The sequence below is a fragment of the Trichomycterus rosablanca genome, chromosome 22, assembly GCF_030014385.1.
Source record: "Trichomycterus rosablanca isolate fTriRos1 chromosome 22, fTriRos1.hap1, whole genome shotgun sequence".
NCBI classification, from domain to species: Eukaryota; Metazoa; Chordata; class Actinopteri; order Siluriformes; family Trichomycteridae; genus Trichomycterus; species Trichomycterus rosablanca.
Window position 1 is genome coordinate 4,111,635 of NC_086009.1, and position 26,002 is coordinate 4,137,636.

The window sequence follows — 26,002 nt, forward strand, 5'->3', positions numbered from 1 at the left end:
TTCAAAGAGGCTTAGAATGTACCCAAAGGAATAACTAGATTTTACAAAGAATGGTATGATGAGTCACATGATCTCACGCTTAACCTGTTTTCACAAATATTTAGGTCACCTTGATGAATTTGTGAAATAGTCTCTGATAAAACATTCACAATCGTTAATAATAAGAGAATACATAAGAGAAAAGTTCCAAGTAACAAATGTTTAGCCAATAAAAGTAATTTAAAGCCAAAAGAATGGTACGCAATTTGGCCAAAAGTATGTGAACACCTTTCAGAGCTCCAGTTAGTAAACTGAATAGAATTAATGAAGTAAGGTTTAAAGGTAGTAAAGTTTTACAAAATAGGTTTAAAGATACACAAGATACATTTACACCTACTTTAGTTAAAATGGATACAAAAGGTACAGAAAAACTCGCACAGATGACTAAAAGTAATTTGAGAAATGAGGAAAATGGTTCTTATGTTTGTTGACAAAGTGGGACTGGCCACTTTTTATGTATTGTAATGCAATATGTTACTAAATTCATTTACAACCGTGTATTAGTATTTAGCCATAAAATAATTTTAAAGTATTTTGCCCAACCCTGACACTAGTGTGAAGAGGCCACACATTACTAAACTGACCCATAATAACATAAAATATTTAGTAATCTCAAATTAAATAAAGAGATTATATACTTTTACACACTGAAATACAAAAATACGCATTTATATTCAATATTTAAAATTGTTGATAAAAAAATTAATTTAATCTACTCAGTTCTGACATATTTTTAAATTGTGCATCAATTTACATTTAAAGTAAATGAAACTAAATAGCCAGCCTTAACACTGGGTTCAATTCGTGTAAAAGTCGATGGACTCCCTTATTGAGCAGTCAGATATAGGATTTAAACACCACACTAGAATTAAAATTAACATCAATGTGATTGTTGTGGTTCACACTGAAAAAAAACAAACAAACTAATTTCCTCCTCTTTAACCTGTAGTGAGAAGGTAGACTTTGATTGTGATGTATTTGTACTTGTGTTGAGTTACTAAATGAATAAGCATTAACATTGCTTCATGTATTTCAGGATGCCACTCACAGCAGAATGGTGAGTTATTTTGTATTCTTATTTAAACTAGTATTAAATTCTATTTTTTTTATTACAACAACTTCTTGATTAACTACTGGTCAGATTTTGCACAAAATTGTGGAGTGTGTGCCAGCTTAAGCATAAACTGTCATTACAGCTAAAGAGATTTCTAGCACTCAACAAAATGTATCACCATTATTTAAGTCAGAACGGAGGAAAGATGTGCATTTATAAGAAAAAGTGCAAACTAATAGCACAAAGGTCTGATTTTCAAACAGGGTCTGTAGAATAGTGTCTGTTGCCAGTAACTAGCCTGTTTTAGGGTGTGGCCAAAATAGGATAGCCATGAGGAGGTGCACTTGTCAGTGCGCTCTTAGTGCTGGTCTCAAGCCGAGATAAAAATAGGAGGGTTGCATCAGAAAGGGCATTCAGTGTGACAACTGTTCCAAGTACAAAACTGCAAGTAGACTAGTCCTGACTGTTTCCTTTTCAGTTTTTCCACATTATTGTATTTGTTGGCAATCTATTACATTACGCACGTCTATAACCATCTATTTAAAAATAAGGAGAGATTAAAAAAACTTTTACTGAAGTGTGCTTTTTTCTCTTCTGTTGTTGTTAGTATGTGGCATGGCTTCTCTAAACACCAAGATAGTAGGAGGACAGGATGCTTCTCTTGGTTCTTGGCCTTGGCAAGTCAGTCTGCAGAAAGGTGGCTCACATCACTGCGGTGGATCCCTCATCAATAGTAACTGGGTCCTATCAGCAGCACACTGCGTTTCAACGTAATGTATATAATAACGGAGCAATTCACAATACAATGCTTTGACAGTAATGTAATGATGCATCACATGTAATGATGGTTACACACTCACCTGCTTCTTTCAGGACACCTGCCACTGATGTGACAGTGTATCTGGGATTGCAAACACTTTCAGGAAACAACAACAGTATGCAAAAAAGATCAGTCAACCAAATCATCGTACATCCCAGTTACGATTCTATCACTCAAATCAATGACATCGCTCTACTGAAGCTACAAGAAAGTGTGGCGTTTACAAACTATATCAATTCTGTCTGCCTGGCTACAACAGAAAGCACTTTCTTTACTGACACTAAGGTGTGGGTCACCGGCTGGGGAAACATTGCAGCTGGAGGTAAGAAATACTACTACTACGTAATACTACTAATAACACTAATAACTTTATTAATTAAACTATATCAGTGTGTCTTGTATGTCCACGTATACATACAAACACACACTTATACACATTTATAATTTTTTATTTGTGCTATTGTATTAATGTATTTTTGTCACTGTAACTTTTATGAGTATTAATTTTTGTGTTTTTATTGTATTATACTTTACTGCATTGTAAAGCACTTTGTGGCTTGGTCCTAGAAAAGCGCTATATGAATAAACTTTACTTACTTACTTACTTACTTCTTCAGCAGTTTGAGCTACAGTAGCTCTTCTGTTGGATTGGACCACACGGGCCAGCCTTCGCTCCCCACAGGCATCAATGAGCCTTGGCCGTCACCTGTCAGTGCTCATAATGTTATGCCTGATCGGTGTATATATATATATATATATATATATATATATATATATATATATATATATATATATATATATATATATACTGTATATATTTTACTGATCATTGTATGTCCACAGTAAATCTTCCTAGTCCTGGAACTCTAAAAGAAGTAGAAGTCTTAGTTATTGGAAACAGACAATGTAACTGTTTATATGGCAATAGTGAGATCACCAACACCATGATATGCGCTGGAGTGTTGGAAGGGGGAAAAGATTCATGTCAGGTAATGTTGGTTTGATCATTTTACCTGGTGTGTTTGTTCATTCTTTCTCAATGTAATGATTTAAAAAATATAAAATAATAATAACAATAACTTTACTTTTCTCTGCATCTGCACAGGGTGACTCTGGTGGTCCGCTGGTTCTCAAACAGGGCTCTCGTTGGATCCAGGTTGGCATTGTAAGCTTTGGAAAAAATTGTGCTTTAAAAAATTTTCCTGGAGTATATACCAGAGTGTCTGTGTACCAGAGCTGGATCAATCAAAAGATCACCTCAAACCAGCCAGGCTTTTTTAAATACAACTCCAATGGCACTGATGCAGACCTTCAGGCTTCCTGCCCTTGGGTACCTCCAATTACATCTCCTCCCACAACTGCTCCTCCACGTATGTAAATTTACAGTTTCTGTATATTGTTGGGAGGTTAGGAGGTGTCAGCAGCAGACTAAAGGATGTTATGCACATATTTTTATTTTCAGCTGTGGTGTGTGGCACTGCCACGCTAAATAATGTTTCAGTAGGGGGCAGCCCCTTGGCATCAGCTGGAAATTGGCCATGGATGGCAAGTCTGAAGCTTAATGGCAGTCACGTTTGTGGAGGAACACTGATAGCTGAGCAGTTTGTCATGAGCTCGGCTGACTGCTTTAACAGGTAAAAAGAAATAAAATACCTGTTGTTGCCTTATTTACTGAAACTTATACTAACAAATCTCAGGCATATGTGAGTCTGTTTCTGTTTGTCACAGAGAACAAACAGTTGCAGAGATAATTCCAAAACTCAACCCCCAAAAAAATGAATTGCAAACTTTTAAAATCAACTATAAAATTCACATATTTTACCATAAAATTGAATGTAATATTTCTTCTTAGCAAACATCTGCAGAATTTCTGTTTATTTCCTATATTTAACATATATTTAACAAATATGCCATTACCTCTGCACATGCAGTCCTCCCCACTATGTTGTATTTATTAAATAATGCATTCAGATCGGTAGGATTGTGTCTACTACAGATAACCCATAGCTTATTTTCACTTAGAAAATTAACAAAACATAAAATTAGTCCAAATTTAGCTACTTTATTAGGAACACCTAGGTAGGTAGCTCTTTTGCTGTTGTAGAAAATCAAGGCCTCAAGACACAATGTTTGTTTTTGACCTCTTAGATGAGTCTGTGATGCGTTCCTGGGAAGATTCTCTTCTGTTCCCAGTTTTCTGCTCTCACTGTGTTTTGCAGGAGTTCCAAAGCCCTGGCAAAGGCTTTGTAATCCTTTCCAGTTAGATTGCAATTACTTTATTTTACATCTGTATCTAAATCTCTTTAGAATGTGGCATCATGTGATGGAGGAGGCACGTTTTAGGTACGGCCATCCTTGGTAAGGGTAGGAGTGCAACAGTTAAGGAGAGATACAACAAGGTGCTTGGATATGACTTTGGAGATAAAGAGAAAAAAATGCATAAATAAAGTTTAGTCATTGTTGGGCAGTAAAAAAGCAAACCTAGTTTATTTAATGTTTTAATCGAGTAAACAGACATTTAAGGATACTAATCTAGAGCAGATAGAATGCATTTATTCATCATATATACATATACACATGTTGGGTACAATGAAATGCTTTATTTGCATATCCCAGCTTCTTTGGGAGAACTCAATCTCAGCTTCTTGTGGCTCAACTTGAGTGATCTTGTTTGGAAGCTGAGGTTAGAGTTTAGCAGCTATTGTACAGTACCTTAAAAGCCTAGAAAATTAAGGGCCTTGCTCAAGGGCCCAACAGGTTTAACCCATGACCTTTTAGTTGGAAATCCACCTCTTTAGGCTACCAGTGTCACACAGCATCACCAAAAACATTTAATGACTAGATTTTCTGTATCTTTATCCAGCTCATCCAACGCCTCTGAGTGGACTGTAGTCCTTGGTCGGATCAATTTCAATGGTTCAGACACAAATGCGGTCTCAGTACAAGTGCAAAACATTACATTGAGCTCTGGTGAAGGCAACAACATAGCAGTGCTGAAGTTGTCTAGCAAGCCTACGCTTTCACAGTTCATTCAGCCTATATGTGTGGACACGGGGAACAATAATTTCACCATCAACACACAGTGCTGGGCAGCTGGCTGGGACTCAGAAGGTACCGTTTATATTTGTGTGAAAGCATGTGAGAAACATTAAATGATTTCTTTACTTACCTAAACTTACCTGTGACAACCTTTTAACCTAATGTTTATTTTATTTCCATTAAAGTTCAACCCCTTCAGCAATTCAACACTACCATAGTGAGCTGTGGAAATTCCTCCTCATCAAACAGCATCTGTACCGCAGCCATGCCATTAACACAGGTGTTTATATATAAGAATTTTTATTTTTTACCTGAACTGATTTACAATTACAGTGTATCACAAAAGTGAGTACACCCCTCACATTTCTGCAGATATTTAAGTATATCTTTTCATGGGACAACACTGACAAAATGAAAATTTGACACAATGAAAAGTAGTCTGTGTGCAGCTTATATAACAGTGTAAATTTATTCTTCCCTCAAAATAACTCAAAATACAGCCATTAATGTCTAAACCACCGGCAACAAAAGTGAGTACACCCCTAAGAGACTACACCCCTAAATGTCCAAATTGAGCACTGCTTGTCATTTTCCCTCCAAAATGTCATGTGATTTGTTAGTGTTACTAGGTCTCAGGTATGCATAGGGAGCAGGTGTGTTCAATTTAGTAGTACAGCTCTCACACTCTCTCATACTGGTCACTGAAAGTTCCAACATGGCACCTCATGGCAAAGAACTCTCTGAGGATCTTAAAAGACGAATTGTTGCGCTACATGAAGATGGCCAAGGCTACAAGAAGATTGCCAACACCCTGAAACTGAGCTGCAGCACAGTGGCCAAGATCATCCAGCGTTTTAAAAGAGCAGGGTCCACTCAGAACAGACCTCGCGTTGGTCGTCCAAAGAAGCTGAGTGCACGTGCTCAGCGTCACATCCAACTGCTGTCTTTGAAAGATAGGTGCAGGAGTGCTGTCAGCATTGCTGCAGAGATTGAAAAGGTGGGGGGTCAGCCTGTCAGTGCTCAGACCATACGCCGCACACTACATCAAATTGGTCTGCATGGCTGTCACCCCAGAAGGAAGCCTCTTCTGAAGTCTTTACACAAGAAAGCCCGCAAACAGTTTGCTGAAGACATGTCAACAAAGGACATGGATTACTGGAACCATGTCCTATGGTCTGATGAGACCAAGATTAATTTGTTTGGTTCAGATGGTCTCAAGCATGTGTGGTGGCAATCAGGTGAGAAGTACAAAGATAAGTGTGTCATGCCTACAGTCAAGCATGGTGGTGGGAATGCCATGGTCTGGGGCTGCATGAGTGCAGCAGGTGTTAGGGAGTTACATTTCATTGAGGGACACATGAACTCCAATATGTACTGTGAAATACTGAAGCAGAGCATGATCCCCTCCCTCCGGAAACTGGGTCGCAGGGCAGTGTTCCAGCATGATAATGACCCCAAACACACCTCTAAGACGACCACTGCTTTATTGAAGAGGCTGAGGGTAAAGGTGATGGACTGGCCAAGCATGTCTCCAGACCTAAACCCAATAGAACATCTTTGGGGCATCCTCAAGCGGAAGGTGGAGGAGCGCAAAGTCTCGAATATCCGCCAGCTCCGTGATGTCGTCATGGAGGAGTGGAAAAGCATTCCAGTGGCAACCTGTGAAGCTCTGGTAAACTCCATGCCCAGGAGAGTTAAGGCAGTTTTGGGAAATAATGGTGGCCACACAAAATATTGACACTTCAGGAACTTTCACTAAGGGGTGTACTCACTTTTGTTGCCGGTGGTTTAGACATTAATGGCTGTATATTGAGTTATTTTGAGGGAAGAATAAATTTACACTGTTATATAAGCTGCACACAGACTACTTTTCATTGTGTCAAAGTGACATTTTGCCAGTGTTGTCCCATGAAAAGATATACTTAAATATCTGCAGAAATGTGAGGGGTGTACTCACTTTTGTGATACACTGTATATTGTAAGGGATTTTCAGGCATTTGCAGCTTTGTTACTGGGTCAGCAGTCTACAGTATATACAGTATATTTTTAATCACTTGAATTATTTTTAACATTCACTTGTCTCCCAACATTTCTGAGTGTCCTGCAGAAACGGTGGCCAATTAGTATCTGCTGCAGGCACTGCCAATTATGCCCGCTATCCTAAACTGAAAAAGTAATATTGATGTTATCCTTTTTTTAAACATTCCACATTAAAAAAGTAAACTGCTAACAGGTCACGGTCTCATGATTCCTGTGCAGGGGTAGATGAGTTGTGTCTCACCACTTTGTGAGAGAATTGTTAGTCAGTTCAATTTTTTGATTTGCAAAATGAGTGACTAGATCTGTAGTAATTTTCCTCTTCTGTTTGTGTTTAGGGTAATAAAGGAGGTGCTCTGATGTGTAAATTACAAAATTCATGGATCCATGCAGCAGCTTTGACGCTTGCTAGCAGCAGCAACAAGACAGCTCGTGCCGTTGAAGTACAGACCTTCACTAAAACATCAACCTTCTCATCCTTTCTCAAGTCCACAGTGCCCTCCCTCTCTGTTACCTCTTCATCTACCTCTTCATCTACCTCTTCATCTACCTCTTCATCTACCTCTTCATCTACCTCTTCATCTAACACCTCTCACAATGCTTGCAACAAGGTTTTTTCATTCCCAATCGTCGTTTTAGTTCTACTCTTAGTTCTTACTCAAATTAGTATTTCAGAATAATCTGTCAGCCTTTATTACAAATTACAAAATGAAAATATCAAATTTATCATTTGCTTAAAGGCATCCACGGTACTTTTTGACTACTCATGCAATTCCTTCCAAGGACACAATATTGGAAAGCAAGGAGACAAAACATGGATAAATACAGTAAAAATATATTTCGCAAATAAGATTTCTTATCAGTGTAATTTTAAATTAACACTTTTGACCCCATTCTGCCCAATTTAGACATTACCAATTCCTCCTACCCGCTCTCTGTGTTTCTTCAAAGCAGACAGCCATCAAGTCAAAACATGTGCTTTGCCTGAAATTAAGCAAATTAAGCAAATCAACAATTTTGACCTACATTCAATCGAATGTGGTCACAGATGTGGCATAAGTGACCAGCTGTGGCATAGCCCAGGGCTTATCTAACTGTACTTTATATTAGGGCTGGGCGATTTTGCCAAAAAAAAAAATCTCCATTATTTTTAAATTATTACCGATTCTCGATTACGATGTTGATTTTTTTGTTGTGGTATAATGCAATTGAAAAAAGACTCAAATTTCTTTTTTTTTTTTTTTTACATTTTAATTTAAAAGACTGCAGAAGTGCAAAAATATTAACAGCACCACCGATAATTATCCTTTCAAGGAACTCAAACTTTATAACAATAACAATATAACAATAATTAACAATAATTAAAACAAAATCTTAATTAGCTATATCCTTTATAAGAATAGCTCACAAACAACTCACTTTAAATAATGTGCAGCATAACCTCCTTACATTAAGAAAAGTGCACAACCATATAATTTCTTTACAGGTTTCTTAAAAGGAACTCGAGCCTGTGTACTGTTTCCACCACTGAAGTGAGTCTGTATCAGTATCTACACTGGGGGCATCAAGTAATCACTCAACTCAGCTTTGATTTTGTCCTCTTGTGACTGGGGGGTGGATGGAGGTCTTAAGATCTGCTTCTAACAATATAGACTACAATTCCCATGCTCCCACGGACTGTCACGTGATTATCACTTGTCCCCGGTCAGCCAATCCTGATCGCACTCATCGGCTCCGGAGTTTTGATTCATTTCAGCTGTGTTCGATTCAGTGAATCTTAATTAAACTCTTCTGTTTGTGTTTCTCGTTTTGCTGATCGTGTTTGCGGTTCTTATCTAATCTAACCGTTACCGTGTATAACACTTGTGGTCTTCCGTTTACTGTTTTAGTTTTCGCAGATTTTGTACACCGTTTTTGCCTTTTTGATATTAAACTTTCCCTGATTTATATTCCGCGAGCGTCTGCTCAGTTTCTGCCTCGTGACATGTTGATATTTTAATTAAAATATAAAGTATGTAAACAATCGCAATTATCACATTTCTAACATCGGGTGAAAATGTTCATTCTAATTAACCGAATTAATCGTGAAAATCGCCCAGCCCTAGTTTATATTATATATGATTCTGCTTAATGAACTGCATAAATAAAAATCTATCACCCTAATGGGTGTTGCAATATAATGTGAAAGTAAGTTTTATTGTTTATACACCGATGAGGCATAACATTATGACCTAATATTGTGTTGGTCCACCTTTTGCTGCCAAAACAGCCCCGACCCGTCGAGGCATGAAGTATGACACCTTTCTATCAGAACCAGCATTAACTTCTTCAGCAATTTGAGCTACAGTAGCTTGTCTGTTGGCCAGCCTTCGCTTTCCACATGCATCAATGAGTCTTGGCCGCCCATGACCCTGTCGCCGGTTTACCACTGTTCCTTCCTTGGATCACTTTTGATAGATACTGACCACTGCAGATCGGGACACACCCCACAAGAGCTGCAGTTTTGGAGATGCTCTGACCCAGTCGTCTAGCCATCACAATTTGGTCCTCATCAAACTGGCTCAAATCCTCACAGTCGCCCATTTTTTCTGCTTCTAACATCAACTTTGAGGATAAAATGTTCACTGGCTGCCTAATATATCCCACCCACTAACAGGTGCCGTGATGAAGAGATAATCAGTGTTATTCACTTCACCTGCTCATAATGTTATGCCTGGTTGGTGTATGTACTATGTATCATCAGACCACTTCTGTTAATTCAGATAATGACACATACTAAGTAAAACCTTATGCACTGAAAACATCTGGCTTTGTTTTAAGGTATACAAATTCTTGCATTTTTATTGTGTGGCAAAAAATCCAACAACTTATGAGTAGGGCTGAAATATTTTACAGTGATATATACTTAGTATATTGTTTGGTAAAATATTAGTAAATAAAAGTTGTGTGTTACTGTAAGTACTGTAAGAATGTAAATACAGACTGAGTACATGTTGAATGTAACCATGAAGCTGTATAGTTTTTATTCAAGAAATGTTTCCAAACCAATATAAATCTTCTTGAAAATGCATTACACTGGTTTGTGTGTTTAATAATAATTTAATAGTTTTAATAATTATTAAAATATAATTAGAAAAAATAGTTGTTTTGACATACATGCTGATGGGCCCTGATACCAGCTGTAGCATTCTTTGATTATTTTTTAATGAAATTGGCTATTTCTTAAGAACTGTACTCCTAAAAGGTACATGGTTAAGTGAAGTATTTACAGTGGTTGGAAAGGAGCTTTTTGATGGGCTCTGAAATCAAATTGTAAAAATGCACGTTAGCAGACTTTTTTAGAGAGTTCAGAAGTTTACGGTAATACCAACACCTTGAACAGATCAGGCTGTCCATTCAAATCAGTTTTCCCTTCAGCCCTTGTCCCTTGAAACTGACCATAAATCTGTGTTTGATTCTAAAATATGGCAGAGCTATTTTGGTGGTTGTTACAAAACTAATTAAAAATATTTACAAATATGTATTTGAACATTGAAATACTAAAGAGTATTATAATTCTGTAATTTTTTTACTTCAATTGTATGTCAGGATTAAATAATACACATATTTTCTGATTAGGGTGATATATGTACGTGTCCAACTCTGACAGTAGCAGACACGTGAATATGCGTGACAGTGGAAGAGGAGTGCCTGATCGCTAATACACACGACTGTCAGAAGTAAAAGTAAAATGCTGCATTTTTTACTGACACTTTTTTTTTTTACAGAATTTGGGGCACCAGGGATGCTGGTATTTTTAATAAACATATAATCTGTTGTTAGTTTCTAGAATGTACCAAAATAAACAGACATGCTGTCTGTCAGTCTACTGGATTTAGCCAGTATTAATGAGCACAATCACACCTATTTTTATCCTTTGTTTTTTCGACAACATTTTTCATGGTAAATTTTGTGAATATAAATCATATACTTGTAAAAAGAAAGTAATTTAAGTGCTTAATATGTATGCTTCATAAAGAACATTGACATGTACATTGACATCTAGATGTCAGTTATAATTTGTTTAAACTTGTTTTCTGTAAATTCTCAGAAAAATCTTCCTGAAAAGGCAACAAACCAGCTTGTCCAGCTTAAGTTGTGTGAGCTTAGTTGAAACAACAAATTATTCTCTTTAAAACATGATGACCTTTTTAAAAAGTACTCAAGTACTTGAGTGTAGCAACATAATGAGATTAAGCTTGACTTGTACAGTAAGGTGATCCGGTTATGCTCTGTTATGATCTTTGTTATGCTCTGACATTTGATAGCATAATTTTAGTCACTGCAAATTTAAACAAAATATAAAATTTCAGTTCTGATTGAAATTGTCTCTTTAAGAATGACACTACTCTTTTCCACAGAGTACAAGGGGCCAGTGGATGGTTTTAATTATATTAAAATAATAATAATATAATAATATACAATAATATATTATATACAATAATAATATACAATCATAATCCAAGCACAGTATTGCCTTCACAGTCACCAATCAACCCAAAGTGTCTGCTGAATGCTATAAAATGAAAAATAAAATGACTTAGACTTCCCACACCACCACCTTTTTTAGTTTTAGATTATATCTGACTATGTAGCCAGCTACAATTAATCATATTCACTGACATACAAATTAGGAGGTCATGCCACCTAATTCACATAATGGATAATCTGTTAACAAGTTGCTATGTGTATATTGTTTGCCAACATGGGAGATCTTTTTTTACTTTTCAATGTTGAATAAAAGTGTAAGAAAAATAAGTCTTGCTTTTATTACTTTTTACATGTCTCAACCTTTTTAAATAGGTACATTTCTACCTAATATACCTTATAACATCCATATAATTAACACAGACAGATGCTAGACAGAGAAGAACCACCCAATAATTTTTATTTAATAGACTATGAACTAAATACATGTATGTATTAACATATTTGCAAAACAATACATGTATATTCATCTCAAAGTGTATTATAATCACATTCTTATATTATTGCTACTGACATTTATAAAAGCTTTTTGTTTATATAAACAGATGAGTCATATTTAACCTACATATTCAGATATGACGTGAGTGCATGACCTACATTTTTATTACTGTTTGGAGTGGTTCCACTCCCTGAAAACACAAGTCTGCTTTAGGGAGGATAATAGCTCCTGTTGTAACACGGTCAACATCAAAAGAGTACTTATAGCAACTTCAATGCTATAGAATCAATAGAATGCTCAGCTTAATAAAACAAACTGTCAGTTTTGGAATGCTGCAAAGCGGGTAAGCCTTTTTATTTTGTTTTATTAAAAAAAAAAAAATACCTTTATTATTGTCCTGTTGAAAGTGCATTGAATAATGTTTATTCATGTTAATAACTGTAGTCTGATGAACTGTTTGCCACCACTGTTTTTTAAATGCTCCCTACAACTGCGGAAGAACTTATAAAGCTGAGTGTTTTAATTATCATTTCAAAGCACTTCAAAAGAGAGATTTTATTTTCAGAGGAAATACTTTGTCAAGTCAAGTCAATAGACATTCTAAGGGGTGGCAAGGTGGCTCAGTGGGTAGCACTGTCACCTCACAACAAGAAGGTCCTGCATGGGTTTGATCTCCAGGTGGAGCAGTCCGGGTGCATTAGAGCTATTTTTTTTGCTAATGTTTTATCACCAGTATATGATGGTAATGCAAACTATCCAAACTCTAGATTATTATTATTATTTTTTTATTAGGCAGGTATAATTAACTTAATTTAAATATTGCGGGGATAGATAAATAGATAGATAGATAGATAGATAGATAGATAGATAGATAGATAGATAGATAGATAGATAGATAGATAGATGGATGGATGGATGGATGGATGGATGGATGGATGGATGGATGGATGGATGGATGGATGGATGGATGGATGGATGGATGGATGGAAGGTTGGATGGATAGATAGATAGATAGATAGATAGATAGATAGATAGATAGATAGATAGATAGATAGATAGATAGATAGATAGATGGATGGATGGATGGATGGATGGATGGATGGATGGATGGATGGATATATGGATGGATGGATGGATGGATGGATGGATGGATGGATGGATGGAAGGTTGGATAGATAGATAGATAGATAGATAGATAGATAGATAGATAGATAGATAGATAGATAGATGGATGGATGGATGGATGGATGGATGGATGGATGGATGGATGGATGGATGGATATATGGATGGATGGATGGATGGATGGATGGATGGATGGATGGATGGATGGATAGATAGATAGATAGATAGATAGATAGATAGATAGATAGATAGATAGATAGATGGATAGATAGATAGATAGATAGATAGATAGATAGATAGATAGATAGATAGATAGATAGATAGATAGATAGATAGATAGATAGATAGATAGATAGATGGATGGATGGATGGATGAATGGATGGATATATGGATGGATGGATGGATGGATGGATGGATGGATGGAAGGTTGGATGGATAGATAGATAGATAGATAGATAGATAGATAGATAGATAGATAGATAGATAGATAGATAGATAGATAGATAGATAGATAGATGGATGGATGGATGAATGGATGGATATATGGATGGATGGATGGATGGATGGATGGATGGATGGATGGAAGGTTGGATGGATAGATAGATAGATAGATAGATAGATAGATAGATGGATGGATGGATGGATGGATGGATGGATGGATGGATGGATGGATGGATGGATGGAAGGTTGGATAGATAGATAGATAGATAGATAGATAGATAGATAGATAGATAGATAGATAGATAGATAGATAGATAGATAGATAGATAGATAGATAGATACTTTATTAATCCCAAAGGAAATTATAATTATAATTATAAGGATGGGATCTGTCCCATCTGTTTTTACGCCTCATCAATAAAAAAATATATAAATTAAAGCACTGGAATTAAGGCATGGTGGCTCGGTGGGTAGCACTGTCTGTCTCCTCACAGCAAGAAGGTCCTGGGTTCGATCCCCAGGTGGTTCCGGGTCCTTACTGTGTGGAGTTTGCATGTTCTCCCCGTGTCTGCGTGGGTTTCCTCCCACAGTCCAAAGACGTGCAAGTGAGGTGAACTGGAGATACAAAATTGTCCATGACTGTGTTTGACGTTAAACTTGTGAACTGATGAATCTTGTGTAACCAGTAACTCTGTCCTGTCATGAATGTAACCAACGTGTGTAAAACATGATGTTAAAATCCTAATAAATAATAATACAGATATGAATGAATAAATACATAAACAGGTTGTTTGAGCAGGACCGTTGTGCTCCGGTACAGCTGATGGCGGTAATAAAGCCTAACGTTGTTTTCTCAGCCGCCATTAAAGACCACAACAAAACTGAGCAAACTTCGGTTGCCAAGACAACGCTGAACAACTGCGTTTTTCATTAGATGTACCAGAAGATTTAAATAAAACTTAATTTACACTCTTAATCTAATTTATAAGCACATGTGTATGTTACTGATGTAGCAAGAGAATGCAATGTTTGGAGGGACCGAGGATACAACCGTGTGATGATGGTGTGTATGATCGATGCTAAGTGGCTAGCTCGGGTTAGCTTACTCGTAGTTTTAGTGCAAGTTTTGTTTTAGCTGTTTAGCTAATTTAGCGAGGAATTTAATGAATGCACTTGACTGATTAAAGCTGGTGACCTCTCTGTAGCCATGTACATAGGACTAGTTTGCCTTTGTTAAAAAGTACATAGACCAGTGGTCTCTTACCAGTGTTTGGAAGAAAGCCCAAACAGTCACCTTACAGAAGTGGGTAGCACTGTCTCCCCACAGCAAGAAGGTCCTGGGTTCGATTCCCAGGTGGGGCGTTCCGGGTCCTTTCTGTGTGGAGTTTGCATGTTCTCCCCGTGTCTGCGTGGGTTTACTCCGGGTGCTCCGGTTTCCTCCCACGGTCCAAAGACGTGCAAGTGAGGTGAATTGGAGACACTAAATTGTCCATGACTGTGTTCGATATAAACTTGTGAATCCACACTTCTGTCGTGGATGTAACCGAAGGGTGTAAAACATGACGTTAAAAATCCAAATAAACAAACACCTTACGGAACCCCTGCTCTAAATTGGCACCTAACTGTGTATTTCATTAATTTATTTACTCAGTATTGTTTATTTATTAGGATTCTAACATCATGTTTTACACACTGTGGTAACATTCATGACAGGACACGTAGTTACTGGTTACACAAGCTTCATCAGTTCACAAGTTTAATGTCAAACAGGTCATGGACAAATTTGTATCTTCAATTCACATCACTTGCTCGTCTTTGGACTGTGGGAGGACACCCACGATGACACGGGGAGAACATGCAAACTCCACACAGAAAGGACCCAAACCCACCCCACCTGGGGATCGAACCCAGGACCTTCTTGCTTTGAGGCGACAGTGCTACCCACCGAGCATTCACTAACTGCTTTTTCTGATATTTTACACTTCATGTAGTTGTACCAGCATCACACACACAGACTACCAATCATGGTCTCTATCCACTGATAGACTGGAAGGAGAGGGGCTGAAACATGGGCTACAGTCTGTACTGTAAATATACTACAGTTTATTTTCAATTGATTAAACACGGTCCACAGTGTAAAAAATAAAAGGGTTGAAATTGCTTGCAATAGTGTATATAACTCTTTATGACTGGCAACTGTTTTAGCCTAATTAATAAATCAGTTTACAACTGGTTTATACCACAGGTTGATATTTACTCACAGTATTTAGGTGGCTCAAAATTCTACAACATATTATAACCCAACTTAGACTTTGTATTTACTTTTGTTTTAATTGCAAATGGTTTTTTCTTTCAGGCAGTGCAGTTATGGGATCTCTCCCTCCCACTCCCTGCCATCATTCTCATCTCAGTGGGACTCTATATGTTGTTTCTAGCAGGTATTTTATGGTGCCATCACTGTCTTAAGGTAGGCATACTTTAGGATGAACTGTAATGCATCATAATTTATATTAGCTTTAACGAACTTCTCCAGTATTTATAAATATGATGACATTATTTTGGTATAATAATAAATAAATTATATTCATTTTCTGAATCGAACAATAAACATTGATGTATTAAATGTGCTTAATGTCCTATATTCTGTTTAATTTTGACCAATAAACATAATTCAACGAATAAACAGTAATTGTGCCTTAAATGTAAGCTGAATGTATTATTTTAGTCAGAATCTGAAGTGTCAGCTGTAAAGAATGGATTAAACATGCCGGAGTATTCATGTGATTTTAAGCTTAATTGCTGATCTGAGTAAAGTTAGGTAAGAAATTAAAATGACGTTTAAAGTATAGGCTTGTCCAGATTTATACCCTGATGGTCTTTTTCAGGCTCAGTGCACTCCTCAGTGTACAGACTGCTGCCCAAATGTTTCTCCTTTTGAATACTGTCACATCTGTGCACAGTCATGTGACTGCCGTCCACCATCCCTGAACATGTGCCTTGACTACTCCTGTCCCTCTCCGAATGTAAGATTGACCGAACCTGGAAATATGTTTTTTAATCTGTTTCATTTAAAAAGTCTAACTCTGTTGTAAACGTTGCCCTAACATTGCAGTGTATGCGTTTACGTTTTGATTTCAAGCCTCAGTATTTTGACACTGATTTTGTCATGTGATGTTATTTAATCTTTATTGCAGTGTGTCATGTGGGACTGTGCCTGTACCTGCCAAGCACCTCAATGTGATTCCATCAACTGCTTCTGCTTTGAGATCAAGTTCAAATAGAGGAATGGGAAGCAGAAATGCTGGATTTGTACTTGCTTGTAAAATAAAGAATATAGTTTGTTCTATACCATATTTAGTTAGATATTCAGAAGTGCTTTTGGGTATTATGTTTACAGGATTTGTTTTGCCTTTCTCCTCTTGTTGAAAACGTGTACAAATGTGTGTATACAAATGGATGTTTTCAGTGTATGCAAGCAGTCACATCACAAAAGCATTTTAGGATTTTTAATATTTACTAGAAGTAAAAATGCCCCTTAAATTTAGACAAAGTACTTGTGAGAGCCAAGGAGGCCTTGTGTGTAGCTACCAGGATGTGTGTAAGGCTTTTTTTTGTTGTTAAAATCTTATTAGGATAAATGTGTTAAATGGCCAGGTTTGAAATGTGTTATGAACAAGTGTTTTCATTCTATTCTCCATTTTAGTGTCTGATTAAGGTTGTCAGCTGTGCTCTTGTGTTCATTAAAGGACTTTATATGTTTACATTTATTCATATTTTTAAAACATGGTCTGCACTTTGGAATGCAGGTCTCCGTTATTAACAAGCATTAACTGTCCATACTTTCTTCCTTAGTTTACAGTCGTTGCATTTCAGTAGTCAGTTCTACACATTTCTGCAGTAATAACACTATTACAATGTTAAAGCACTGAAGCTATTTTGATATAAAGTAATTTTGTTTTTTTATTTTATTTTTGTATTGTTGTAATATTTCTGAAAATGAAATAAAACTGTTCATTTTTTTAATAACAGACTTGGTGTTTTATGTGATATCCCACATAGCAAATTAAATACTAACTTAAATCAAATAATTAATAATAATAATAAAAAAAACCAAGAAAATAACAATTTTTGTGTTGTATTTCTGCCTTGTGACCAGTATTTTTGGTGACACTAGACCCTTTTTGACCTTGACCAGGATAGAAATAAATAAATAAATAATTAAAAATGTAATTTGAATGTTTTATTAAATCGAATAATAAATACAACAATGTTTTTGCACTCGTTATCCACACGCGGAACTGTTTAGGCCATATTCCTGATTCGCAGGGAAGTATTTTTGATGCACTGTTGTGTTTACGTTAACTTTTTTCTCTACCTGTTTTCCGTATCCGCTCTCATGATTGGCTAGTTGCCCCAACACGTGAACTGTGATTGGAGAACTGAGAGTGTTTACACGCTTGAGGAGGCGGGTCTGTCAGAAAACGGGTGTTCAAAACACATGACACTGGCTGTTCTGACAAGTTAGCATTCAGAGTTGAAAGAGGAAGAGAAAGGGTTTTTTTACTGTTTGGTGGCTAAATTAACAAACTTGTAATTAAATCAAAACAGTGGAATTTATTACTCATGCATTTGTAAAGTACGGTCTACATAATAGGGTTCTTCTGCTTTCACTATGGACAGTGATAATGCTGGTGTTGATACAGCAGCTGCTTCTGAAAGTGAGTAAATAAAACCGCACACTGTAGAATAAATGTGAACATTTGCATGTTGTGTTTAATTATGTTTATTGTTTGTTTAGGTCGTTTTCAACGATTGAGAAATCAAAGCGGGTTTTGGTAAGTGTTCTGTCATATACACTCAGTTAACTGTATTATTTACACCTTTCTGAATAAAATATGTTATTTATTTATTTGGAATTTAACGTCATGTTTTACACCTTGCACTTTGTTACATTCATGAAGGAACAGGTAGTTTTATCAGTTCACAAGTTTAATGTCAAACACAGTCATGGACAATTTTGTATCTCCAATTCACCTCAATTGTTTTTGGACTGTGGGAGGAAACCGGAGCTCCCGGAGGAAACCCACGCATACACGGGGAAAACATGCAAACTCCACACAGAAAGGACCTGGACCGCCCCACCTTGGGATTGAACCCAGGACCTTCTTGCTGTGAGGCGACAGTGCTACCCACCAACCCATCGTGCCGCCGATTACAATATAAATACTGCAGCAGATTATACTTGGTGGTTCATAACGTTTTTATAATGCCGGGTGTCTTCTGTCTGCTCAAAAATAAAAGATTAGTTGAACTACATCCATTAAAAATTTTATGCAACAGTGGTTTCTTACCATGGACTTTATACTAAGAGAAAATTTGTCAGGACGGTCAGATGGTCAAATATATATTTTTTATTATACAATTGCAATAATTCGATCCACTGTAATAAAGCAATATTAAAAGAATACACACTTCCTAAATCATTTACCAGTGCTGCAGTTTTATCTCATTTTCTGATTTAAAGTCTGCATCACTCACATGTTAATTCTAATTGTTAATTTAAATTCTGTCTGTTTATTTAGATTTTTTTCTGTGCATCTGTGTCTGTTCATTTTAATTCTGTCTGTGTATCTCTCTCTCTGTAGATTTGTATTCTGTGCATATCTGTTGATTCAAATCCTGTCTGTGCGTCCTTGTTTATTTTAGTTCTGTTTCTTCATGATAATTTGGTCTGGGCATCTTTTTGTTTGAAGGTGGCTTGGGTTGTGTAATAACTTTGCCTATGTGGTGATGCTCAGTGCTGCGCATGACATTTTAAAACAACAGGAATCTCACAACGCAACATTGCCGGTAAGTTTGAACATTCTTGCACACAAGTTACGTGAAATAGTGTTTGTTACCTCATTATTTCCTCTCTTTTGTCTAACTGATGAAAATATTATAAATGGGGTCACATTAAAAGGTAACTGGTTTATTTTTTAACCTTTCTGATGTGTATTTTTTTTCTTTTTTATACTGTAGACTTCAGATCTGCAGTCACAGAATGGAAACAGCAGTAACAGCAGCCGCTATGACTGTAACCCCGTGTCCACTGCAGTAAGTGGTAGAAAAGTTTGCCTGAGATATATTTTTTTTAGCTGTGTCCAATTTTTTAAAACAGAACCATACTCTCAGAAACTTTGGTTATATTCACTGAGTTCTGTATTAAAACAAGAACTCTTTTATGCTTCATCACCTTGCTTACTCAATACTTATATTCAACAGTTCTAAAGGGATGGTCTGAGACATTTTATTTAATATTTTTTTGTCATAATAATCAACTCGTTTCTGTGTTTAGGCTATACTTTTGGCTGACATCCTTCCAACTCTACTGATCAAGCTGACAGCACCCTTTTTCATACACAAAGTGCCTTATGGGTATTGTCTGTTTTTATTTTCTGTGTATAGAATCCCTATCTATCCTTTAGCACAGATGAAATATAAAGTTGTGTAATGTTGCGCACAAAATGCATGACTTTTTGCTTGTATTTGTGATCGACAGTTTCCGTGTTCTGTTTTGTGTCGCCTCGGCAGTGGTTAGCTTCCTGGTAGTATCATTTTCTTCAGCTGTGTGGATGAGCATATTAGGCAAGTTGTTTATCTGTGTTTGTATATTTTCATCTCTTTATTATTTATCATCCTGATTGATGTATTACTGGTTTTGCAGGCGTGCTCTTCGCCAGCGTGAGTTCAGGATTGGGCGAGCTCTCCTTTCTTTCTCTAACCGTCTATTTCAGCAGGTTTGTCTGTTTTACTTGCCCACCACACAGTACTTTACTTTGACCCAATACACAGTAAATGTGGCAGACAAGAGGGCATAAATGTCCAAGATTAGAGGGAAAAGTGGTGCACAAGCTGATCACTAGTATCTGCTTACATTAACAGTACTGGACAGTTCCTTAAACTTAGATTTTGTGGCTGGTTTGATGTGTCTTCAAAAAATATGTACTGCTTTTCATTCTCCCAGCTCTCATGTAACAGGGATACTTAGATCAGTGAAATTGACAAAATTGGAAGTAATGTTAAAAAGAACTGGGGTTTGTCTAAGTACATCTGCCCAGGTCATTTAAAACCATCCAAAATAATCAAAAGACTAGGACTGTCTTTACCTGCATTAAAACATCTAGTGTCTATAAATAATAATGAATTTGTAATATGAAAACACCTTCAGGTCCTTTTACCAGAAGTTTAAAATAAACGGGTCCATTAAACTGCCATTGTTGGGCTCTTGAGTATGGTTCTTTACTTTCAATTGTTATTCAATTTATAGTAGCTTTGAATAATTGTGTCTGTGAAATAAACAAAACTAAAAGTAGGTACTTTCAAGGTAACATGTTTGTTAGTTATCATTTATCCTTGTTATTGCCATTTATATTATCCATAGCAATGTGCTGAGTGGATGGGGTTCTGGCACTGGAGGAGCTGGGGTTGCTGGGGCGTTTCTTTACGCCGCCTTTACACAGGCAGGTCTTACACCTCGGGTCACTTTACTGATCATGCTGCTCGTCCCTGCAATCATGTTGTTCAGGTAAGAGTCTCCCAACTCTTTATCCATACATTTTTACCCACTTACACCAAAGTAGTAAGTTGCATGACTAATCCAAGAACATTTTCTGACAAGGACCATTTGTAATTGAGCTTACTAGTAGTCCGTCTGGTTGTTTCAGGAGCCTGCTTTCTCACATCCTGTTTTTATTTTCTCTTTCAGTTACTTTTTTCTTTTAGTTTTTCCTTCCTCATTCCCACAATGGAAATGTACAGAACTGAGGCCTGTCGTGTCCTCTGTGAGTGTAAACTCCCAGGAACGACGACCCTTATTATTGGACGACGATGATGAAGACCATCTTCAAGATGAGAAAAACAGAGGTGTGATATAATACTGATAACAGTATAATAATTCCCACTTTATGTGTTTAGCATCTGTAGTGATTACAGTGAGTAAAACAATTGAGGTCCATTAATTTCAGCAATTTTGCTACTTGTTTCCTGTAATTGAGTGAGTGAAAGTGAAGTTGAGTGTATGTAAAGATGTATGTTGAATTTACATGGTACTGTTCATGCTTTCTTTCTTCAACAGAGGACAGACATGCGGGACCCCTGACTTTCTTAGAGAAACTTCAAATTGTAAAAGTAAGTGTAACACTGTTTGTGTTTTTGAATGCATGTGCTGATGTGTTCTTAAATTGTTGTTGCTGCCTGAAGGTAGGCCCTAAAGTTGCATAGTGTGCATATGGTATTACTGAAGCTGCATGTACGCCGCTGTGTGCTGACCTGGCTGTGTCATATGTGTGTCATTGTTTCAGGATCTCTTGCGGTTTATTTTGCCTCTTGCTGTCGTTTACTTCGCTGAATATTTTATTAACCAAGGTTTGGTGAGTATAAACACAGAGCAAGAAACACATTCTAAACATCACCATATTTTATACATGTATATTGCAATATGGAGTCCAACCTTTTTTCTGCAGTTATAAGCCTTAACTCTTTTTGCCTTATATTGGAGTGCATCTGTGGGAACTTGTGCCCATTTAATTAGTTAAATACTTTTGACCGTATAGTATCATTAGTAGTAGTCAAAGTGTTATGTTTGCATAACCTTCTAATTGATTCTTTTTCAGTTGGAGTTGCTTTACTTTCCAGATTCTGGTTTGTCCCATGCTGAACAGTATCGCTGGTACAGTATCATTTACTTATTACTTATTTACATTTTTGGCATTTAGCAGACGCTTTTATCCAAAGCGACTTACAGTACTGTGACAGTATATTGTCTAAGCAATCGAGGGTTGAGGGTCTTGCTCAAGGGCCCAACAGCAGCAACCTGGCAGTGGTGGGGCTTGAACCAGCAATCTTTCGATTACTAGTCCAGTACCTTAACCACTAGGCTACAACTACCCTACAATTTACTTTTCCCATGTATTGTTCTGGCTGTACAGAGTACCAGAAGTTTTAGCAAGAAAAATACATTTTAGTTTTTAACTAGCCATGAGTCCAGTATCTAAGGTTCCTGTTAAGAAATTGAGTATTGAGCTCTGTACTGTTTATATATGGTATTGTATTTATGTTGTTAAGGGATTTTCTGTATTATGTTGTTAAGGGATTTTCTGTATTATGTTGTTAAGGGATGCATCCATATTGATGTAAGTGGAAAAATACATTAATATGGATGCATAAAAGGTTATTTATTTGTACTACAAATTAGTATATTTACCAAGATTATAGTAACATTTAAAAGCCAATATAAAGTGTGGAAATATCTTAAACAAGTATCACATCTTAAACAAGTATTTGGCTTTAAGCGCAGGTCTCCAGTAAGCTTGCAGTTCTTTTAGCTTAAGCTTGCAGTTCTGATTGCACCCAACACCCTGGAGTAAAAGCGTGGATGATTCATAAGTCCATAAATTCTGTTCAGATTCCTTTACTTCAAACGCCCAGTACATAGAGTATTATACATTGATTATTAAATAGCATTTAGGATAGTCGGAGACAAAAACACCTCCACTGATCATTTTAATATTTGTTTAAAGCATTACTACAGTATATAATTGTAGTAAATGCACAAAGCAATAAGAAATAATAAAGTATGAATTAAGCAACATACATTTAATCAGACCCAGCATTCCTATATGAGTCATTTAGCTGGATTTCTTCAAGTCGTTTGCTCTGATTGACTTGCTCTGATTGTTATTTAACTAAAAATAAAACAATAGATCTTCAGTGTTTGAGTGTTCCATGAATAAAAGTCAGTTTGTACATCCTCAGAAAAATTGTAGATGTTCTATGCATGTACATGAGGCTAAATAGATAGAATTGCATCCAAAAAGCAGATGTGAGCACTAAATCTTGCAGTATAATTCTAGCATTTGTCAGCGGTTGTGTTTTAGCCACAGTATGCCGGTTAACCAAACGTCATCACCTCGACTGTTCCTGTGACTCTCAAATTAGGAGAAAATGAACTAGAACCAGAACCCTGCTCTAACTCATTTGGCCAGTTCTTGTTTTGATATATGTAGTAAAAACACTATATGTTGAAATCCATTTTTAACCAATCCAGTTCTAAACAAAGTGTCAAAAGTCTGTTTATTGACTCGCAGATAACAGGATGTGGGAGCTTGTTTATTTAACATTATTTTTTGTGTATAATGAAATGTATTCTTTAACTGCTTTCAGGTATCAGAGTCTGTACCAGATTGGTGTGTTTATATCCCGTACCTCGCTCTACTGCATTAAGATCAGGAAGATTGTGTTGCTTTCCTTGTTGCAGGTGTGTAAAACTGGTGAAGAGAAAAACTGAAATATGATTACAGAACATGGACTAACTTCTGACTGTCTGTGTTTTGCAGTGTGTGAATGCTGTCCTGCTGCTGTTTGCAGTGTATTACCAGTTTTTGCCCAGTGTGTGGCTGGTGTTTCTTATTGTTCTTTATGAAGGTCTGCTGGGAGGGGCTGCCTACGTCAACATTTTCTATCTAATCAGAGTTGAGGTGTGTAGATTCTTTTATGGGGCACTAAATAAAATTATTTATTTGTAACAATACAGTATGGTATGATGCAAGTATTATTAATCAATAGTTATTTCTCTTGTGCCTCATACCTTCAGTGTTAACAGCCAATTATAACATCTATATGTACATAGTATTTAAATTGATGTGAATTACTTGCTCTCTCATGTCCAGCATGCTTGATAAATTATCTTAGCATTTTTTTGACACTTCTTGACCCTTTCTCCTACCATAATGGTTGACAACCAAAACAACTCGGGTTAGTACGGGTGTGGTTACTGTGCAGTTGTGACTGTTGTTAGGGATCAGGCAGTATACATTTTGAAGGCATTTTAAGGTTCTGTGATTGTGTACAAATGAAATATTACAAAGCAGAATAAATTAAAAGCCATACAGAGGAGCTTTATGTCTACAGCAATTCTGTTTTACTTCACATTTATGTAGGCTAAAGATTTATTTGTTGGTTCAGTTTTCTAAGTTTATATACTATCTCTGTACTGTAGTTACAATATTGTTACTAGAATTGATATTCTTTAGTGAATTGAGTTCCTTTAAAACATAGCATTGGTATTTGAATGTGACCATTAATAAGGTTTGGATGTTGTGGTTATTTTTTCTTGTTGTTGATTGTTCTTTTTGGGTTTGTTGCTGTTACAGACTGGGGAGCGTGAGAGGGAATTCGCCATGGCTGCAGCCAGTGTAGGAGACAGTTTTGGAATCGCTCTCTCTGGAGCAGCAGCTTTTCCCATCCATAACTACTTTTGCTCTCTGAAGTGACCGTGTAGCAGTAAGATGTGGAATCAACTTAAACAAATTATAGACATGTTGGATTTACTTTATACAAACCCCATTTCCAGAAAAGTCGGGACATTTTGTAAAATGTAATAAAAAGTCTGGATGTTCTTTTTCATCTTTTGCACAGAGAACTCGACATCCGTTTTTCTCAAAAACAAGCTGAACCATGGACTCATCTGACCACGGCAGATAGTCTTTTGGAATATCTGAGATGAACTTGGGCTCAGAGAACTCTCGCATTTCTACATAGAATTGATGTTCTTTTTGTGCAATAGAGTTGCAGGTTACATTTCTTGATGCAGCGACTAGCTGAGATCTCTCCAGATTCCCTAAATGTTTTCACGGTATTATGAACAGTAGATGGTGAATGACAAAATTATTTCCATTAAGAAATGTTCTTCTTGAACTGACTGGCAGTTCTCCCCAGAGGTTTGGTATAAAATGGTGAGACACAACCTAGTTTTGCTTATAAGGATTCTCATTTTATTCCCAAATATGATTCCCTCATGTCAATTCACCTGCTTATTGTGGAGAATTCCTCAACGTTTTTGGAGTGTGATGCAGGCATCAAATTCTAAATGTGTTTCTAAATGTGTTGGAAATACATTCTTTCTGCGTACTAAAGATTCGTCTTTTTATTGTGTTTTACTAAACGTCCAAACTTTTCTGGATATCGGGTTTGTGTGTCTTTTAACTAGGATTTTAAATTAAAAATGTAAAATAAACTACTTGTTCCTAATGATTTTTATTGTAGCTTTTGTAATTGATATCTTCACAGCCTGATAATGTATTAAACTGTAAAGTTGTAAATAATTATATATTAAGTCTGATGTATTAAATAATTCTGTTTCACTCTCTGGATTCCTTACTTCAGGTTAAATGAATGAATGTTTTTAAGATTAATAAATGCATCAGCAAATATAATTTATTCGTCATTTAGGTGTTCAGCTGAACAGTTTCCACTAGGAAAAACGTCTAAAACACCATTCCTTATCAGAACTTGACTGGGGCTCAGAATTATATGTTTTAAAAGTATGACTTGTATTACCTCATTGCATCTGCAACAGCAACGCCTGCTGTCTGATCAAGGTGTCAGAATAAAAGTTAGGAATCTACCACTGGTTATTATTAAGATGTGTTTAAAATAGACAA

General features: G+C 36.5%; 3 protein-coding genes across 3 annotated transcripts; all 3 read left to right on the top strand.

Moving 5' to 3' along the window:
- Positions 1-386: 386 nt before the first annotated feature.
- zgc:100868 (uncharacterized protein LOC554458 homolog) lies at positions 387-14,578 on the top strand. The gene is made up of 10 exons (XM_062985015.1): positions 387-399; positions 1,701-1,863; positions 1,967-2,235; positions 2,757-2,902; positions 3,019-3,283; positions 3,328-3,547; positions 4,777-5,039; positions 5,138-5,232; positions 7,328-7,600; positions 14,534-14,578. Exons 1-10 carry the CDS (start codon positions 387-389, stop codon positions 14,576-14,578), a joined length of 1,752 nt encoding a protein of 583 aa, XP_062841085.1.
- Positions 14,410-17,497, top strand: si:ch211-198p11.6 (uncharacterized). Its single transcript, XM_062984719.1, has 4 exons — positions 14,410-14,583; positions 15,877-15,987; positions 16,406-16,543; positions 16,715-17,497. The coding sequence occupies exons 1-4, from the start codon at positions 14,578-14,580 to the stop codon at positions 16,799-16,801; spliced, it is 342 nt and encodes a 113-aa protein (XP_062840789.1). The 5' UTR covers positions 14,410-14,577; the 3' UTR covers positions 16,802-17,497.
- A 542-nt stretch (positions 17,498-18,039) lies between these two features.
- Positions 18,040-25,702, top strand: cln3 (CLN3 lysosomal/endosomal transmembrane protein, battenin). Its single transcript, XM_063018737.1, has 15 exons — positions 18,040-18,238; positions 18,319-18,355; positions 19,274-19,370; positions 19,542-19,616; positions 19,858-19,937; positions 20,062-20,147; positions 20,227-20,299; positions 20,944-21,087; positions 21,268-21,425; positions 21,637-21,689; positions 21,863-21,931; positions 22,175-22,230; positions 23,724-23,817; positions 23,897-24,037; positions 24,713-25,702. Exons 1-15 carry the CDS (start codon positions 18,193-18,195, stop codon positions 24,830-24,832), a joined length of 1,329 nt encoding a protein of 442 aa, XP_062874807.1. The 5' UTR covers positions 18,040-18,192; the 3' UTR covers positions 24,833-25,702.
- The last annotated feature ends 300 nt before the right edge of the window (positions 25,703-26,002 follow it).